We start from the raw sequence: 17,905 nt of genomic DNA, 5'->3' as shown, positions 1-17,905 counted from the left end.
TCTCAATTATCCGTTTAATTAATTTATTAATTTAAATGAATTAACTCGTTTATTTTGTATTTTAACTTTTTATTTTTATTTTTGTAATTCAATTTAAAACGTTTTAATGCATTTTGTTGTGTTTTTTAAATGTTGTGTTAAATTTGTGATTTGAACTTTTGTTATGTGTTGTTTTTGTTTGCACGTGTTTTTGGTTTGGAATCATTTCTTTGTTTTCTTGCGTGTTTGTCCCACGTCAGCCGCTGACTTTGGTGCTCCAATGAACTTTGGATGTGAATCGTCAGATTCATGGCAAAGCTTTTTGTCGTCTTTCTTCAGGAATGTATTCCAGAGGCTCCTGTCCCAGTCGGAGAAGGAAAAAGGTGACGTTCTGTCGCTGGAGGAGATCCTGGCCGAAGGTTCGGCACCCAAGGAGAAGAGCGTTGCCCTGCAGGCCAACAGCGGTGGCGGCGTTGGGACATTACGAACAGGAAAGGCCAAGCTGCGTGCCCTGAGGGAGGCCATGTACCATAGCGCCGAGCACGGCCATGTGGACATCACCATAGACATCCGCAGCTTAGGTCAGACTTGCATCATCACCGGTGGCAAAAGCATGCGCCATTGTTACTGCTGAATGTATCACAGCCTATCATAGCAAACCGGCACGTTGCTCATCGCATCCACTTCAGCAGCATTTCTAATTCCACTCAAGTGCTGCCGTGATGGCTCTTCCCCGTTCTCCAACGCCATCAAGTGATGCAAACATGGCCGCCCTTGAAAGCTCAAACGATGCCAGTGTGTGTGTTAATGTGTGTGTTGACGATGGCATTGTCGTTCCCAGGCGTTCCCTGGAGGCTGCACACCTGGCTGGAGTCCCTGAGGACTTCTTTCATCCAGCACCGCCGCCCGCTGATCCAGGGCCTGCTCAAGGACTTCAGCTGCATCCAGGAGGACGAGTACACGGAGGAGCTGATCACTCACGGCCTGCCGCTCATGTTTCAGATCCTTCGCTCCAGCAAGGTCGGCTTTCATGCGGCGATCTGGGAGAACCGACACGAGGCGTCACTGAGTGTTTTTACATGTTTGGCGGCGCTCCCTGGCTCATTTGCATAAATTAGCATGACGCGCTTTTTTTCCCCATCAATCAAATTTGTGCAGCGCCTTCATCCAGGAATACACTTAGGCCACTCTCATAAGAAGGAATGACTTCAATAATGACAATAAATATAGACTAGAGATAATGAAATACAGCCAGCGGGTGAGAGGCGGGGTACACCCTGGACTGGTGGCCAGCCAATCACAGGGCACATATAGACAAACAACCATTCTTCGGGCGAGCCATCCAATCACAGGGCACATATAGACAAATAACCATTCTTCAGGCAAGCCAGCCAATCACAGGACACATATAGACAAACAACCATTCCCACCCACATTCATACCTATGGACAATTTGGAGTCACCAATTAACCTCATTTTTGGAATGTGGGGAGGAAACCGGAGTCCCCGGAGAAAACCCACGCATACATGGGGGGAACCTGCGCGCTAACTACTCGACCCCCGTGCAGCCGGTTATACACATATAGTAAATATATATAAATATAAATATGGAACCTTCCAAAAGAAAGATTAGACCAGTTAATTTTCAGGAAAATATCAGTTCCCGACTACGAAACTTTCGCTTTGACACAAAAATTTGTTGCTTTTTTGACGGCTCAAATATCAATGTCACGATGTGGGCGTCACCCTCTCGTGACAGCTCCTTTAGTTTCCTTCCTTGCCTCTGTTCATGCCCTTATTTTGATACTACTTCCTTTCTTGTTCCCTTCTGCTTTCTCTGACTCAGTTCACACACCTGTCTCTAATTTCCACTCTCCCTATTTAGTTCAGGTGTGTGCTCTTTCGTTTGTGGCTTCATTGTCTTTGTGTTTGGTTTGCCCGTAGTTGCTGTCTACGTTGCTTAAACACCATTAAATTCCTTTTACCTACATTTTTTGGTCCTGCTCTCTGCATCCTGGGGTCGCATCGCTAAGCTCGCAAGCCAGCCCGTGACAGAATGAAGCCACCACAAGACGACCTCGCAGAGAGCGATTTCGATTTTCATTGGCAGATCTTCAAGGCCTTGGAGAAGGAATCAGCCATGTTTACCCTAGAGGAGCTGGAGGATATGGTTTGGGGGCCGGACGGCACGCTCATCCCCATGGCGTGGGTGTATTCGGGACCCACAATGGACAAGCCGATCCGACCACGACGCCGACGCACGTCTCGGCTGACCTCTGCAAAGGGTTTGTGTGGCTGTAAGGTGAAGGCACCCCCTTCCTCCACGCCATGCCACGCCAAGGCGGAATTAACCCCCCATGCTGTCGCTGAGTGCCGGCCCATCACACCACTAGTGATGGTGCCCCCGCTACGACAGCCCGCTGAGCCCCAGCCGCCTACCTTTTCAGATTCCCTGTTGCCCCCCATGCAACACTTTCCCCTCCTGTGCCCGAACCACGCAGCCTCAAGGGTTCCCAAACCCCGGCTCCCGTGCCAAGCTGCGTGACGGCCCAGATCCCTCCTGTCCCCAAACCACGCAGCCCCAAGGGTTCCCAAACCCCGGCTCCCGTGCCAAGCTGCGTGGCTCCACAGATTCCTCCTGTGCCCAAGCCGCGCAGTCTCAAGGGTTCCCAAACCCCAGCTCCCATGCCATGCTGCGTGACTCCCCGGATTCCTCCTGTGCCCAAGCCGCGCAGTCTCAAGGGTTCCCAAACCCCGGCTCCCGTGCCAAGCTGCGTGACTCCCCGGATTCCTCCTGTGCCCAAGCCGCGCAGCCCCAAGCCGCAGCATCCCCTGGCTTTCCTGTCCAGCGGCTTGATGCTCCAGACCCCTCCCGAGCCCAAACCCCGCCTGAGGTCCCTTGTAGACCTGGTCCGGGCAGCAGAGCGGGCTGAACTCAAGACCCTCCTCCAGGTCCCCCTCCTCCCATCCCTGGTTCCACATCCAGCAGCATACGGCGTCTGGAATCTGCCTTCGGAAGGGGGGGCTAGTATGACCAGCCGTGCGTTGGAGGATGCACATCACACCCTGTCCGAGGGGTGTGGGGATGATGCCCTCAGCTGGTCACCTGATGAGGAACAGCCCGCCGGACCGCCAGCGCAACCGGTTCTTCCAGCTGGCCGGGATGTGCCACGCCGTCGCCGCAGCCGCCTCCTCCGGCGCCACCTCTTCCACGGCGGGACGCCACGTCGTCGCCGCAGCCGCCTCCTCCGGCGCCACCTCTTCCACGGCGGGACGCCACGCCGTCGCCACAGCCGCCTCCTCCGCCTCCTCCGCCGCCACCTCTTCCACGGCGGGCGGGCTTCCCCTGCCAAGCCCACCACCCTGGCCGGCCCCCAGATGGGTCCACCCATGGCTTCTGCTGGGCCTGCCGTCATGGGTGTCCTCCAGAGGAGCCCGGTTCCCTTTGGGCCGCCCTCCTGCGTGGCCTTGCCACCCTGGCCGACCTCCGGAGAGGTCCGGCCAGCAACCCACCTCCGGTCCCCCCGCCTCCCATCCCCCTTTGTCTGTGGACTTTTTGGACGTCTGGGATCCGTCCTTGAGGGGGGGTACTGTCACGATGTGGGCGTCACCCTCTCGTGACAGCTCCTTTAGTTTCCTTCCTTGCCTCTGTTCATGCCCTTATTTTGATACTACTTCCTTTCTTGTTCCCTTCTGCTTTCTCTGACTCAGTTCACACACCTATCTCTAATTTCCACTCTCCCTATTTAGTTCAGGTGTGTGCTCTTTCGTTTGTGGCTTAATTGTCTTTGTGTTTGGTTTGCCCGTAGTTGCTGTCTACGTTGCTTAAATGCCATTAAATTCCTTTTACCTACATTTTTTGGTCCTGCTCTCTGCATCCTGGGGTCGCATCGCTAAGCTCGCAAGCCAGCCCGTGACAATCAAACAACTATAACAACATAAACACAAAAATGAGTAACAACATATTTACGAATATAACACCATGAACTATTTACAATTTTCATATTTGGAACCAGACTACTGTATATGCTACTGTGTGTGTGTGTGTGTGTGTGTGTGTGTGTGTGTGTGTGTGTGTGTACATGCGTACATCATCTTCTGCTTGCTACACTCCTCCACGCTCTCTCGCTTCCTCGTTTTTATGGCTTAAAATTGCTCCAAAAAGTGACATGCATCGGTGGTGAGTTGCATCATCACCTCTTTTTGCCTCTTGCGCAAAAACACTGTAGACCAGGGGTGCTCACACTTTTTCAGCATGCAAGCTACTTTTAAAATGACCGAGTCAAAATGATCTACCCACTACAAAAATGCAAAACATCTATTTATTTTCAAATGTATTGAGGATTATTTGTACGTACAATGTATGTTGAGGTACCTTACATAACCAAATGAGCCAATATTGCAAAACACACATAATTAACTATTAACATTTTTTGTAATTACCTGAGTTTACTTTGATGACTTGCACTGAATTGAATCAGCCAGAGATGCATAGTCCGGACAGTAGCTGCTGATAGCCAGGTTAGCCAGGCAAACGCACTTCGAAAAAGACATTGTGAAAAAAAAAGTCCACCTCCCATTCCGTATGGAAGTGATATGTTTTGCCTTTTTACTTGGTCCAGCTACTTCACTCATTTTAGTGACCATAAACTTTAGCGAGGGCTTAAAATCTGACGCAATTCGCCGACGAGCTTAGCACTTTGCATCGTTGTTTACGCATGAGCGGTGACCTAAAGGTCAAAATTCAGTTGTCATCTGACTGGTTGTCCTGTATGTCAATCAAGTAACGGGGATGGATGATAGGCTGACATCGTAAGTTCTGCTGCACTTAGAGACGTTGTTTGATTTGATTGGTCACCCGAAGGGCAACATTCAGTTGTCATCTGAATGGCTGCCCTGTATATCAATCAAGTGACGGCATTGATGCTAGGATGATATTTTTTTAATGTCACGCCGCGATCGACCAGCGATCGACCAGTACCACCTCCGCGATCGACCGGTAGATCGCGATCGACTTAATGAGCACCCCTGCTGTAGACCATCCATTGCATTGATGTTGTGAGTCTGAAGGATGTCAATTCCGGGGCACATCATCTCATAGGCTGGTTTGGCCCTTTAAATGCGAGCCGCCCTCATCAAAGATGGCTGGCCATGCCCAATCATATTCACTCTATTACAAGAGGGTTCTCATCTTCCTCTTCTTTGAACCCAACAAGGGTCCGTCCCCATAATCCGTATCCACTCACTGCTTCTTTCGGCTGCGTTAGAAACTGATTTCATTGTCTGCTGCTGGTTACCAAGGTCCTTCAGCACCCTGATGGTGAAAGAAGACTTTCGTATTCCATTTTTGTGTATTGCAGTTTCTTCTTCTCATAGTCCCCTTTTTTCAAAGGGACTATATCCAGTCTTCAGCGAAGGCAACCAGAGTACCAAGGCTGCAAAAGGATTAGTTCCTGGCCCATATCGACCAACATCTTCCAATCCCAGGTCATGGCAAGATGTCCACCTTCTGATTTGTTGGTGTCATGCTGGAACTGGTTGCTATGGGGGTCAAGAGTTCTTATTTTCAAGAGCTGCGACCCTTAAGGAATTGATTGTGCCTCCAGGTGTAGCGGCCTCCAGTGTGGGGCTGGTCTTACCACCAGGTCAGGATATGTTTGAAGGTCACAGGAGTTGGGCGGAGGTTCGTTTGGAGATTTGTTGGCGTTGATGAATGATGTTGAGCTCCCTCCAGCTCAGCTTTCTTTTCTCGAGGCCGGACGGCCTCTGCGATTCTTTCAGCCTCCTCGTGATGGCGCACCTCTGCAACCACCATTGTCCTGCTACACATGGTCTTTCATCTTTTTATTTTCTATGACGTACAGAAAAATTGATGCATGGACTTTAATTCTACACCCACCCATACAAATTGTTCCACTCCTGTCCTCTAGGTGGCAGTAATTTTCATCTCATTTCCAACTACATTAATCCCTCGCCATGTTGCGTCTCGGATTTCGCGGCTTTGTTGTATCACGTTTTATTTGACTATATTGGGCAATAGAACTGAAAAGGTAGGGCTGGGCATTTTTTGGATTTCGTTGCTGTATAATATTCTATACCGGTCACTAGGTGTCAGTAAAGTTACATTCACAAGACAGTAGCTATCACAGGAAGTACAGTACAGAACAGGAAGTAAAAAATGAACTAGAATGATGCTAATGTGTGAGTCTATATTGTGTCTTATTTGCTCTGACTATGGCTCTCTCCTTCCCCGGGCTTTGCTTCCCCCGCCCTCACCCCAAGCTCTGCTTCTCTGTTTACGAGGAAGTTGACTATAGGGGTGTTATTCCATGTCTACGGGGCTCTAATGTTAAAACGCATATATACTGTAGAAGGCGGTAAACAGGTTTTCTCCGCTCTAACTACTAAAATGTTCCATTTATAAATAAGGAATCCTAATTTGTGGAAATGTGACTAATCCCGGTTGGGTCTGGAACCAATTAGTGGATCCAGCGGGTCAATGCCCACCACTTGTCCTCAACGCAAGCAGACTGTAACAGCCAGAAACCATAGAATGTGGCCTTCCGTAGCTTGGATTCCTTGTTTTTAAGTATAATTGTGTGTGTGTGTGTGTGTGTGCAGAACGAGGTGATAAACCAGCAGCTGTCGGTCATCTTCACCCAGTGCTACGGACCCTTCCCCATCCCCAAGCTGACAGAGATCAAGAAGAAGCAGGCCTCACGTTTAGGTGAGATGTCTAAAATAGTTTCCCAGAGAAAATCAATGGACCGATAGACGCAGAAGTGACAGTTTGATTTGCAGAGCCCCTCATTTGTCGCTGTGTTGTCCAAAGTGAAGCTTTTAAAATGCAATAAAAGTAGAAATGCGCATTAAATGTGAAATGCTTGTGACAAAATGACACAAGACACCCTACAAGTCTGACATTTTGGAATATCACAGCCAGGGGCGTCACTAGGTTCTGAGGACAGTGGGGCTTATCCTCCTGGAGATGCACAGGATATGAATGAATGTAGTAGACATTCAAAAAAAATCCAAATAAGGAACAAGAACCGCAATATAACTTTACCACTTTTGGACAGATTTAGTAGAGATACTCAATTGTTTCAGGCCATCGTTAAATTTACACAAGTACACATAATCTACACTGCAAAACCGCTGCTCAAGCTCTGCAACCATTCTGCCAATTACAGTAAAGTCTTGTTATATCGATATTGTCGGGAGTCGGAAAAAATATCGATATAACCGGACTGTCGATATATCCGATCCTGCGCCGAACTGCATTAAAAGTGGGCAATAATGCACTCGACATTGTTCTATAGTATAGAACAATGTTCTATAGTATAGAACAATGTCAAGCAGCTTAAATCAATCTTTGCTTAAGGATTTCAATACCAAAAAAGAACACGGCGAACAGCTGCTTCCAGTCAACTTTATTTTTCACACTTCCACCACCAGAGCACAGCACACACACCGATTCCCGCACTTCCTGGTTCACAGGTCATGCTCAACCCGCCCCACATAGCTGGCCAAACACATGCCTGCAACAGAAGAACCAACGAACGCCAGCATGTACATATGAAAAACAGTGATTATTGCAAGCGATAAAAAGATATCTGAATACAACACAATTAAATACATGTATTTGTACGCTTGTGTCTTCGTTGGAATAGGTGTGTATGCTATGTCAGTTGGTTCTTCTTCTTCTTAATTTATTTCAGACATGAATACTATGTTACATTATTCTTTCTCACATATGCACTTACAATATCTATTTATATATATATATATATACATATACATACACAAATATATACATATACAGTGAAGAAAATAAGTATTTGAACACCCTGCTATTTTGCTATTTCTCCCACTTAGAAATCATGGAGGGGTCTGAAATTTTCATCGTAGGTGCATGTCCACTGTGAGAGAGATAAACTAAAAAGAAAAATCCAGAAATCACAATGCATGATTTTTTAACAATTTATTTGTGTGATACAGCTGCAAATAAGTATTTGAACACCTGAGAAAATGAATGTTAATATTTGGTACAGTAGCCTTTGTTTGCTATTACAGAGGTCAAACGTTTCCTGTAGTTTTTCACCAGGTTTGCACACACTGCAGGAGGGATCTTGGCCCACTCCTCCACACAGATCTTCTCTAGATCAGTCAGGTTTCTGGGCTGTCGCTGAGAAACACGGAGTTTGAGCTCCCTCCAAAGATTTTCGATTGGGTTCAGGTCTGGAGACTGGCTGGGCCATGCTAGAACCTTGATATGCTTCTTACGGAGCCACTCCTTGGTTTTCCTGGCTGTGTGCTTCGGGTCGTTGTCGTGTTGGAAGACCCAGCCACGACCCATCTTCAATGCTCTGACAGAGGGAAGGAGGTTGTTCCCCAAAATCTCACAATACACGGCCCCAGTCATCCTCTCTTTAATGCAGTGCACTCGTCCTGTCCCATGTGCAGAAAAACACCCCCAAAGCATGATGCTACCACCCCCATGCTTCACAGTAGGGATGGTGTTCTTCGGATTGTACTCTTCATTCTTCTTCCTCCAAACACGCTTATTGGAATTATGACCAAAAAGTTCTATTTTGGTCTCATCTGACCATAAAACTTTCTCCCATGACTCCTCTGTATCATCCAAATGGTCATATGCAAACTTAAGACGGGCCTTGACATGTGCTGGTTTAAGCAGGGGAACCTTTCGTGCCATGCATGATTTCACATCATGACGTCTTAGTGTATTACCTACAGTAACCTTGGAAACGGTGGTCCCAGCTCTTTTCAGGTCATTGACCAAGTCCTGTCGTGTAGTTCTGGGCTGATTCCTCACCTTTCTTAGAATCATTGAGACCCCACGAGGTGATATCTTGCATGGGGCTCCACTCCGATTGAGATTGACCGTCATGTTTAGCTTCTTCCATTTTCTAATGATAGCTCCAACAGTGGACCTTTTTTCACCAAGCTGCTTGGTAATTGCTCCGTAGCCCTTTCCAGCCTTGTGGAGGTGTACAATTTTGTCTCTGGTGTCTTTGGACAGCTCTTTGGTCTTCGCCATGTTACAAGTTAAAGTCTTACTGATTGTATGGGGTGGACAGGTGTCTTTATGCAGCTAACGACCTCAAACAGGTGCATCTGATTCAGGATGATACATGGAGTGCAGGTGGACTTCTAATGGGCAGACTAACAGGTCTTTCAGGGTCAGAATTCTAGATGATACACAGGTGTTCAAATACTTATTTGCAGCTGTATCACACAAATAAATTGTTAAAAAATCATGCATTGTGATTTCTGGATTTTTCTTTTTAGTTTATCTCTCTCACAGTGGACATGCACCTACGATGAAAATTTCAGACCCCTCCATGATTTCTAAGTGGGAGAAATAGCAAAATAGCAGGGTGTTCAAATACTTATTTTCTTCACTGTATATACATACACAAATATCTACATACATACATATATACATATATACACATACACATACATGCATACACACAACACCTCATTACTACACGTGTCTGAAAAGGAGCAGGAAGAAGCAAAGCTTATTAAATCCTACCCCTTCTCCACGCCATAGCAGTTACCAATTCAATAAGTTTTTGTTTTTTTTTTTGTTGTTTTTTTTTCCACACTTATAATCACAGAATCTTACATAAGACAAAACAACAAAAGAAGAGTGGGAACATCGGACACCCCAGCAAAACCCCAGAACATTCTTCTGTTGCAGGCATGTGTTTGGCCAGCTATGTGGGGCGGGTTGAGCATGACCTGTGAACCAGGAAGTGCGGGAATCGGTGTGTGTGCTGCGCTCTGGTGGTGGAAGTGTGAAAAATAAAGTTGACTGGAAGCAGCCGTTCGCCGTGTTCTTTTTTGGTATTGAAATCCTTAAACAAAGATTGATTTAAGCTGCTTTTGTATCGATATAAGCAGACCAAATTGGCTGGCGGGAGATGAAAAGGGCATCGTAGTAACCGGATTACCATAATAACCGGGTATCGTACTAACGGAACTAATTATATCATAAAAGACTAGAAATTTGCTGGGAAATGAAAATAGTATCATAATAAGCAGTAATTTGTTATAACCGATATCGATATAATGAGACTTTACTGTATATAATAATCTTTATTGTATTATTAATTAGCCTATTATTGGGCTTTTTCGGATTATTACTACTACTAATAGTAGTAGAGTATGCTAGTATTATCCTGCTTATTAACGTGCTTATTAGCCTGCTTTTGCCCTATTATATGAAATTTGTCAGAAAATTTTTTTAAATAAAAAAATCAAAACAAAACAAAAAAAACAATTAAATAATTAATTATTTAGGGGGGATTTAAGAACATTTTAGGGGGGCTGAATCAGCCATTTGTGGTGATTTCAATGTAGCGCGGTTCTTCCAAAGCTGAATGAGATGCTCCTTGGCGGTGCTGCAGCTTCATCTAGTGGTCATATTTGTATTGTACCGTCTTTATGAGCATAAATCATGTGTGAAAGCCAGGATTGCAAGAAGTTGTTTTGTCGTCCTTGCAGACCCGCACTTCCTCAACAACAAGGAGATGTCAGACGTCACCTTCCTGGTGGAGGGGAAACCTTTTTATGCGCACAAAGTTCTGCTTTTTACCGCGTCGCCCAGGTAAAGTCTACCTTTGCTTGTTCAGAATGCTGCGTTCTACTAAGAGCCTACTTTTGTGATGCGTCACCCAGGTTCAAGTCGCTGCTGCAGAACCGACCGGCGGCTGAGAACACCTGCATCGAGATCAGCCACGTCAAGTATAACATATTCCACGTAAGACTCATCAGTAATGTCATTTTGTGGCTCTGTCTGCTGCCCTTTTCACAAAAATTACCTTCTGCTCGATTCTGATTGGCTAACGTGGATGACTGTACATTTTTTAAAAAATCACAATAATTTATAATAAACCTGTACATTTATGACTATTTTCTCATCAATTTACGTAAATTTTCTTGTAAAGTTCTGACTTAATTTAGTCTTAATTTAGTTTTATTTTCCATTACATAGAATAAATGCAGTAAATTTAGGAGAAAGGTTTTTTTCAAGAATAAAGTTATAAATCGACAAAAATAAAGTTGCAAATTTACAAGAATTAAGTTGTGAAACTGTAAAAAGTGCAAAACAAAAAATTAACAAGAAATACAAATAAATAAAAGTAGTACATTTACGACAACATACAGTAAAGTCTCGTTATATCAATATTGGTTATATCGAAGTACTGCTTATTACGATACTATTTTCATTTCCTGGCAAATTTCTAGTCTTTTATGATATAATTAGTTCCATTAGTACGATACCCGGTTATTATGATAATCCGGTTACTACGATGCCCTTTTCATCTCCCGCCAGCCAATTTGGTCTGCTTATATCGATACAAAAGCAGCTTAAATCAATCTTTGCTTAAGGATTTCAATACCAAAAAAGAACACGGCGAACGGCTGCTTCCAGTCAACTTTATTTCTCACACTTCCACCACCAGAACACAGCACACACACCGATTCCCGCACTTCCTGGTTCACAGGTCATGCTCAACCCGCCCCACATAGCTGGCCAAACACATGCCTGCAACAGAAGAACCAACTGACATAGCATACACACCTATTCCAACGAAGACACAAGCGTACAAATAAATGTATTTAATTGTGTTGTATTCAGATATCTTTTTATCGCTTGCAATAATCACTGTTTTTCATATGTACATGCTGGCGTTCGTGGTTTCTCTCGTGTGTATAGATTCTATACAGGCAGGTGTGTGTGCTGTGCTCTGGTGGTGGAAGTGTGAAAAATAAAGTTGACTGGAAGCAGCCGTTCGCCGTGTTCTTTTTTGGTATTGAAATCCTTAAGCAAAGATTGATTTAAGCTGCTCGACATTGTTCTATACTATAGAACAATGTCGAGTGCATTATTGCCCACTTTTAATGCAGTTCGGCGCAGGATCGGATATATCGACAGTCCGGTTATATCGATATTTTTTCCGACTCCCGACAATATTGATATAACGAGACTTTACTGTAGTTGTGAACAAAGGCGTAAATTTACAGAAAAAGGCCATAAATATTAAAAAATAAATAAATTTACCAGAATTAAGTAAAAAAAAATGACAATAAAAAAGTCATGAATTTACAGAAATTAAGTTTTAACAAGTTCATAATCAGATTATTGGAGTGTAAAGTTGACTATAAGGGTGTTATTCCATGTCTAGGGGGCTCTAATGTTAAAAAGCATATATACTGTAGAAGGCGGTAGACAGGTTTTCTGTGCTCTAACTACTAAAATGTTCCATTTATAAATAAGGAATCCTACTTTGTGGAAATGTGACTAATTCCGGTTGGGTCTGGAACCAATTAGTGGATCCAGTGGGTCAATGCCCACCACTTGGCCTCATTTTATGGGTCTGTCTGCTGCCCTTTTCACAAAATTTACCTTCTGCTCGATTCTGATTGGCTAACGTGGCCTTAAAGTACACGGATGTGGTGCCTCCTGTTGCCGAGGTGTACGCTTGCTGTTGTATCGTTTCATATTTTTATCGTTTCACACTTTTTAAATGAAACTTTTTATTATTAAGGGAGAAAACTAAATCCAAAGCTACATGGCCTTGTGTGATAATTTATGCTTGAATTTACAACTTTATTCTTGTCAACTTGCGACTTTATTCTCCTAAATTTATGATGTTTATTTTCATGAATTAATTTACTTAATTGACTTAATTTACTATCGTAAATGTGTGACTTTATTCTCGTAAATGTACAACTTTTTTTACAAAGTTTTTCATTCCTTTGTCTTGTAAATTCATTACTTTTGTTCCTGTCAATTAACAACTTAATATTCGTAAATGTAAAATTTTAGTCTCGTAAATTTATAACTTTTAACTGTCATAAATTCATGACTTTTTTTCTCCTAAATTTACAGAATTTATTCTATATAAAGTAAACTAAAAGTAAATAGACTCATGAAGTTGTAACCTTATGAGAAAATCTTATTCTCGTCAATTTAGAAGAAAGACGTTGTACAGAATAGTCGTACATTTAGAAGAATAAAATTGTCTGATTTTGTTTTTACAACTTGTTACAACTTCATTCCCGTAAATTCATGACTTTTATTATTGTCATTTTTTTTACTTTATTGTGGTAAATTTAGGTTTTTTTTTATAATTATGACCTTTTTCTGTAAATTTACACCTTTGTTCTCTTAATCTTTCTCTCTTTTTTGCAACTTTATACAAGTTTTTTCTTGAAAATTTATTCTTTAGTATTCTTTACTTTTTCCTAAATTTACTGCATTTATTCTATATAATGTAAAATAAAACTAAATAAAGGCTAAATGAAGTCAGAACTAATTGACGTAAATTGATGTAAATAGTAATTTAGTTTATAGCAATAGTTTATTGCAAAGTATTATATAAATTATTATAATTTTTTCATAAATGTACAAGTTTATAGTAAATTTATTCTTTAGTCTCCATGACTGTGAATTTACGAGTTTAGTCTTGTGGATTTACTACATTAATTCTACAATGAAGTAACGTAAAACTAAATATAAATTGCCGAAAAAATAGTTGTAAATTTACAAGTTTTTTTTGGCAATTTACTATTTTTTTCATGTCAAGTTACGACTTTGTCTGATTTTTAACAACTTTAGTCTCATAAATGTATTCTTGTAAATGTATGTCTTTATTCTTGTACATTCATTACCTTTATTTTTTTAAATATATTACTGTATTCTCATCAATTTACAACTTTTTTCTTGCAATTTTTATTGTAATTATATTTATTTTTTTATTATTAAAAATAATTTTGTATTTTTTGTATTTGTATTATTTTATATTTTTTATTTATTAATAAAACTTTATGAAACATAAATAAATAAATAAAAATGTATAAAAAAATTTATTAAACTTTATTGTGAAAATCTCCTAACACCCCTCTCTCCTAATAAAATCCTAAAACTCGGTCATAATAATAAGCTTTGCCACCAAGACTAAAAGTGTTAATTAATACCAAACACCAACAGACATGTGTGTATGAATACAGTATGTCCCTCCAAGCCACTAGGGGCCAGCGTCTTGACACGTTTTTTGATACGATTTTTTGACTGTGCTGTGTTGCAGTCAGTCATGCAGTACCTGTACTGCGGCGGCACCGAGTCCTTGCACATACGCAACACTGAAGTCATGGAGGTACGAGACATTAACGCCACGCCACGTTGGTGCCGGCACGCATTTCTCATCGGTGCATCTCTCTTGCAGCTCCTCTCCGCCTCCAAGTTCTTTCAACTGGAGGCCCTTCAGCGACACTGTGAGATCATCTGCTCCAAGAACATCACCACGGAAACCTGCGTGGACCTCTACAAGCACGCCAAGGTGAGGAGACGCCACGTCACCTCGGCTAAACAAGCGCTAAGCCTTCCTCTTGTCCCACCGCCGCAGTTCCTCGGCGCCACGGAGCTGACGTCCTTCATCGAAGGCTACCTCTTGAAGAACATGGTGCTGCTGATCGAGCTGGACGGCTTCAAGCAGCTGCTCTACGAGCCGGCCGCCGAGAGTCCCGCCCCCTCCGGGTCGGACATCCTGCGCGACCTGGAGAAGACTCTGGCGACGCGCATCCACTCCATCCACCTGTCCTCCTCCAAGGGCTCGGTGGTGTGATGGGAATTGTGGAAAAAGGACGCCTCCCGGACGGACCTTGTGATCACGGGTGATCAGTAGCAACGCCAGCAGAGGAACCTGTGTGCATCTGGCACATGTTTCACCGTGTCTCCTGTCCATCGTCCTGCATGTCCCGCCTCCTCGATGGCTTTTCATGCAGAGCTTCTCTTCAAGGACGAGGAGGGAGGAAGGAAGGACGAAAGTAATGCAAAGTGTAAATAGAAGGACGTGCCCTTGCGTCTGATGTGCGTCCTCCTGTGTCCGACCTTGTCTCACTGAGCGTGTGTGTCCATGCTGCACGTCCGTAGCCGTCTGCCATCTTGCTTTTAGGTGTGCTCGCTGTGCAGACAGGCCAGGAAGGATTTTCCCCGCTTCTTCTTTTTCCATCAATATGCAGCGACTACTCGATGTTCATGCAGGATGTGGAATTAGAAAAGATCACCATCTGATCTGTGATGATGCAACCGGCCATTCCACCAAATCGCTGCTATTTGCTTCCCTGGGAATGAAAACGAAATATAGGGCACAAAAAAGGAACTGCTTTTAACCGACATGAACACAGGAAATATAGCACTCGTTGTCTGCCCCGTTCCTATTCCTATTCCTGTTACAATTTAAATAGCTATATTGTTATATACTTTTATTACATGTTATATTATTTTTTGATTCATTGTTTTTAAATAAAAATATATATTATAATATGTATTAAATAATCACATCACATTTATTTTTAAAAATGAGTTAAAATTCAATTTAATTCACTTTGATCTCTCAATTCTCAATTCACTTTCAATTTGACATTATTTTCTATTCATATTTGTAAAATGAATGTAAAAAATATTTCAATATTTTTAAGTTATTTTAAAACATGAGTATAACATTTGAAAGGAAATCGATATTATCATATGATATTCTAAATATTTACAAATTTATTCAAAATTCACACTACATTTTACATAAAATATTTTTTCAATTTAAATTGTCATTTTATATTCATCAAATTGTATATTTATATTTTTCAAATAGCAGAAGTAGAAATATATTTTTATTAAAATACAACCAAATAACATTTAAAGTATTGGAATATTTTTACATTTATTGAAAACAAATTTTGTTAAAATACATATTTCCGTCATGTCCCCAGATTTTCACTCATTGGTGTAACCCGAGCACATTAGACAATATTTTCAAAAAAAATTTAGAATGTATATTATTTTAGTATATATTTTATTTTTAATTTTAGATTTATATTGTTTAAATAATAAATAATATATAAAGTAAAAATAATACAAGTAATTAGGTACCAATAATTACTGGCCTGATATCAGTATCAAAATGTGGTCGATATTGGTATTGGATTTTGAAAATCGATATTCAAAGAATTGTGTATACAACACACATTCCAGCACAGGAGATATGTCATGTGACACTCATCGGTATAGGCTGATATCAGTATCGGAAATTGAGAGTTGGGCACTAGCGGCATATCGGTTTTCATCAAAAAAGCCAATATGGGACATCCAAAATATAATAGTATAATAATAAATATAATATTTGAAATTAAAAATATAATCATGTCAAATTTTTTCAGTCCTGTTACCTTAACACATGACCCCTTGTTAGAGTTTTGGTACATGGTCCACAGGAAGTTGCATCATTGAGGTGCTCTGCAGGCCACGGGAAAACCAAAAGTACACTTAGTGTGTATTTGTGTGCATATATGATGATATTTCAACTCCAACTGTCAGCACAGTCCTGTTACCGAAATTGGGCTTCGTGGTCACGCAATTGTCATAAATACCATTCGGCTCTATTTCATCTATTTGCTAATTCAATGCTAACAGGTCATTACTCTTACTTTCAGCTTAGGAAACTGACAAAACTGAAATTAGGTTTCTGTTTCTTGACTTTATCTGCCTTTTATTTAACCTATAAATGTGTCAGATGATTTTGCCTGACCCTGTACAAGAAAATTGTGTAGTTTATTTTGACAGTCACAAGAAGCAAATGGCAAACATTCATTCGGAATGGCCCGGACTGCTTTTTTTGTTTTGTTTTTTTTTTAGCAAAATGTGTCCAGTTCAGCAGAAAAACCCAAAAGTATTTAAAAATTTTCAAAAAGCTTGTAGCACATGAGGCTAAATGATTCTTTTATTTCTGTAAATAGAAGACAAAAAGCTATCATGTCTTTTATTTTCTTACATACAGCTCTATAGATTCCATTTGCCTTGACAGAGATCTGGTTTTATAACAGATAATATAAAAAGCAATATTTCAATGAGAGTCTTTAGTGTACATGTGAAAAGAGCCAACCTCAACCAAAAAGAGGAAATCTTTTCATTTTTTGTGGCTTTTCCAATGTGTATTTTCCTTTCAATGTATTTCTATTGGAAAAGAGTAGAAGCCAGGCCACCTGTATGCTCGCTCACGTCCACATGGGAATGAATACTGAGATTTTATTTTTTTTGCTTAACGATGTCAGGCACTTTTGTGCCAACGTTACTGTAGCCTCGCTCGCAATCCAACTTTATTTGACGTTCCGTCGGTTTGGAACGGGACAGGCTTGATGGAGGAAAGAGGCAGGCTCTGGTTGTGGCATTACCGGCGAGTCGTCGTAGCGTGAGGCAACTCACTTGAGACGCTTTCTTTTTCGTTCTCACTCCCAAGCTCATTGTCAATGTCCAAAGCGTGCAAAAAGGCCACCTACAATCTGTACCTTTAGCAGCTCTATTTGTCGTATCGTTTGCTCGCTTGCGCCCCCACTGGTGCTCCGATGCTGTGACGGAAGTGGCGCTGGAATAGCTGCAGGATTGCATGGCTCTTCTTGTGCCGGTGTTGATTTGCCTGCGTCAATGTTCCTGCTGCTAACAACTAGATTGTTGCATGGGATACTCCGTAGACTTCACCATCCTGGGGAGGGAGCATTTTCTGCCTTTGAGAACATGTATATTGTACAAATTATACATATATATATATAGAAAAGTATAAATTCTACATGGTGTGAGAAGCAGGGATGTAGTTGAGTTTAACAGCAAAATGGAATGTTACACTTTCCATGTTTTTGTGGACAGACAATTAAATGACCGCATTTTCATCTACACCTATCCTGTTTATTCCTATGTCCTAAAGTAATATATGTATGTGTTACAAACAGTGTTGGGCAAGTTACTTTAAACAATCTTACTAAACCTTAGCCAATCATCATTGCTTATGTGCTCTAAATACCCGCCCACCCAAGTTCTCTGATTGGCCAAAGAAGCAATTTT

The 17,905-nt window shown here is 41.9% G+C and overlaps 1 protein-coding gene across 2 annotated transcripts in view; it reads left to right on the top strand.

Moving 5' to 3' along the window:
• Positions 1–17,751, top strand: part of LOC131124858 (ankyrin repeat- and BTB/POZ domain-containing protein 3-A-like) — a 135,097-nt gene extending 117,346 nt beyond the window's left edge. Inside the window, exons 11-18 of one of the 2 annotated variants that reach the window (XM_058065760.2) lie at positions 319–560; positions 821–999; positions 6,601–6,706; positions 10,513–10,615; positions 10,687–10,768; positions 14,103–14,171; positions 14,241–14,354; positions 14,421–17,751. In XM_058065760.2, coding sequence (XP_057921743.2) covers positions 319–560; positions 821–999; positions 6,601–6,706; positions 10,513–10,615; positions 10,687–10,768; positions 14,103–14,171; positions 14,241–14,354; positions 14,421–14,639 — 1,114 coding nt within the window. In that variant the 3' untranslated portion in view covers positions 14,640–17,751. The remainder of the gene's footprint in view (positions 1–318; positions 561–820; positions 1,000–6,600; positions 6,707–10,512; positions 10,616–10,686; positions 10,769–14,102; positions 14,172–14,240; positions 14,355–14,420) is intronic. The other variant, XM_058065762.2, reaches the window with a different exon arrangement.
• Positions 17,752–17,905: the final 154 nt, after the last annotated feature.

This window comes from Doryrhamphus excisus, linkage group LG2 (genome assembly GCF_037039965.1).
Source record: "Doryrhamphus excisus strain RoL-2023G ecotype Guam linkage group LG2, RoL_Dexc_Guam_v1.1, whole genome shotgun sequence".
Taxonomy (NCBI): domain Eukaryota; kingdom Metazoa; phylum Chordata; class Actinopteri; order Syngnathiformes; family Syngnathidae; genus Doryrhamphus; species Doryrhamphus excisus.
This window is presented reverse-complemented; position numbering and strand designations above follow the sequence as displayed.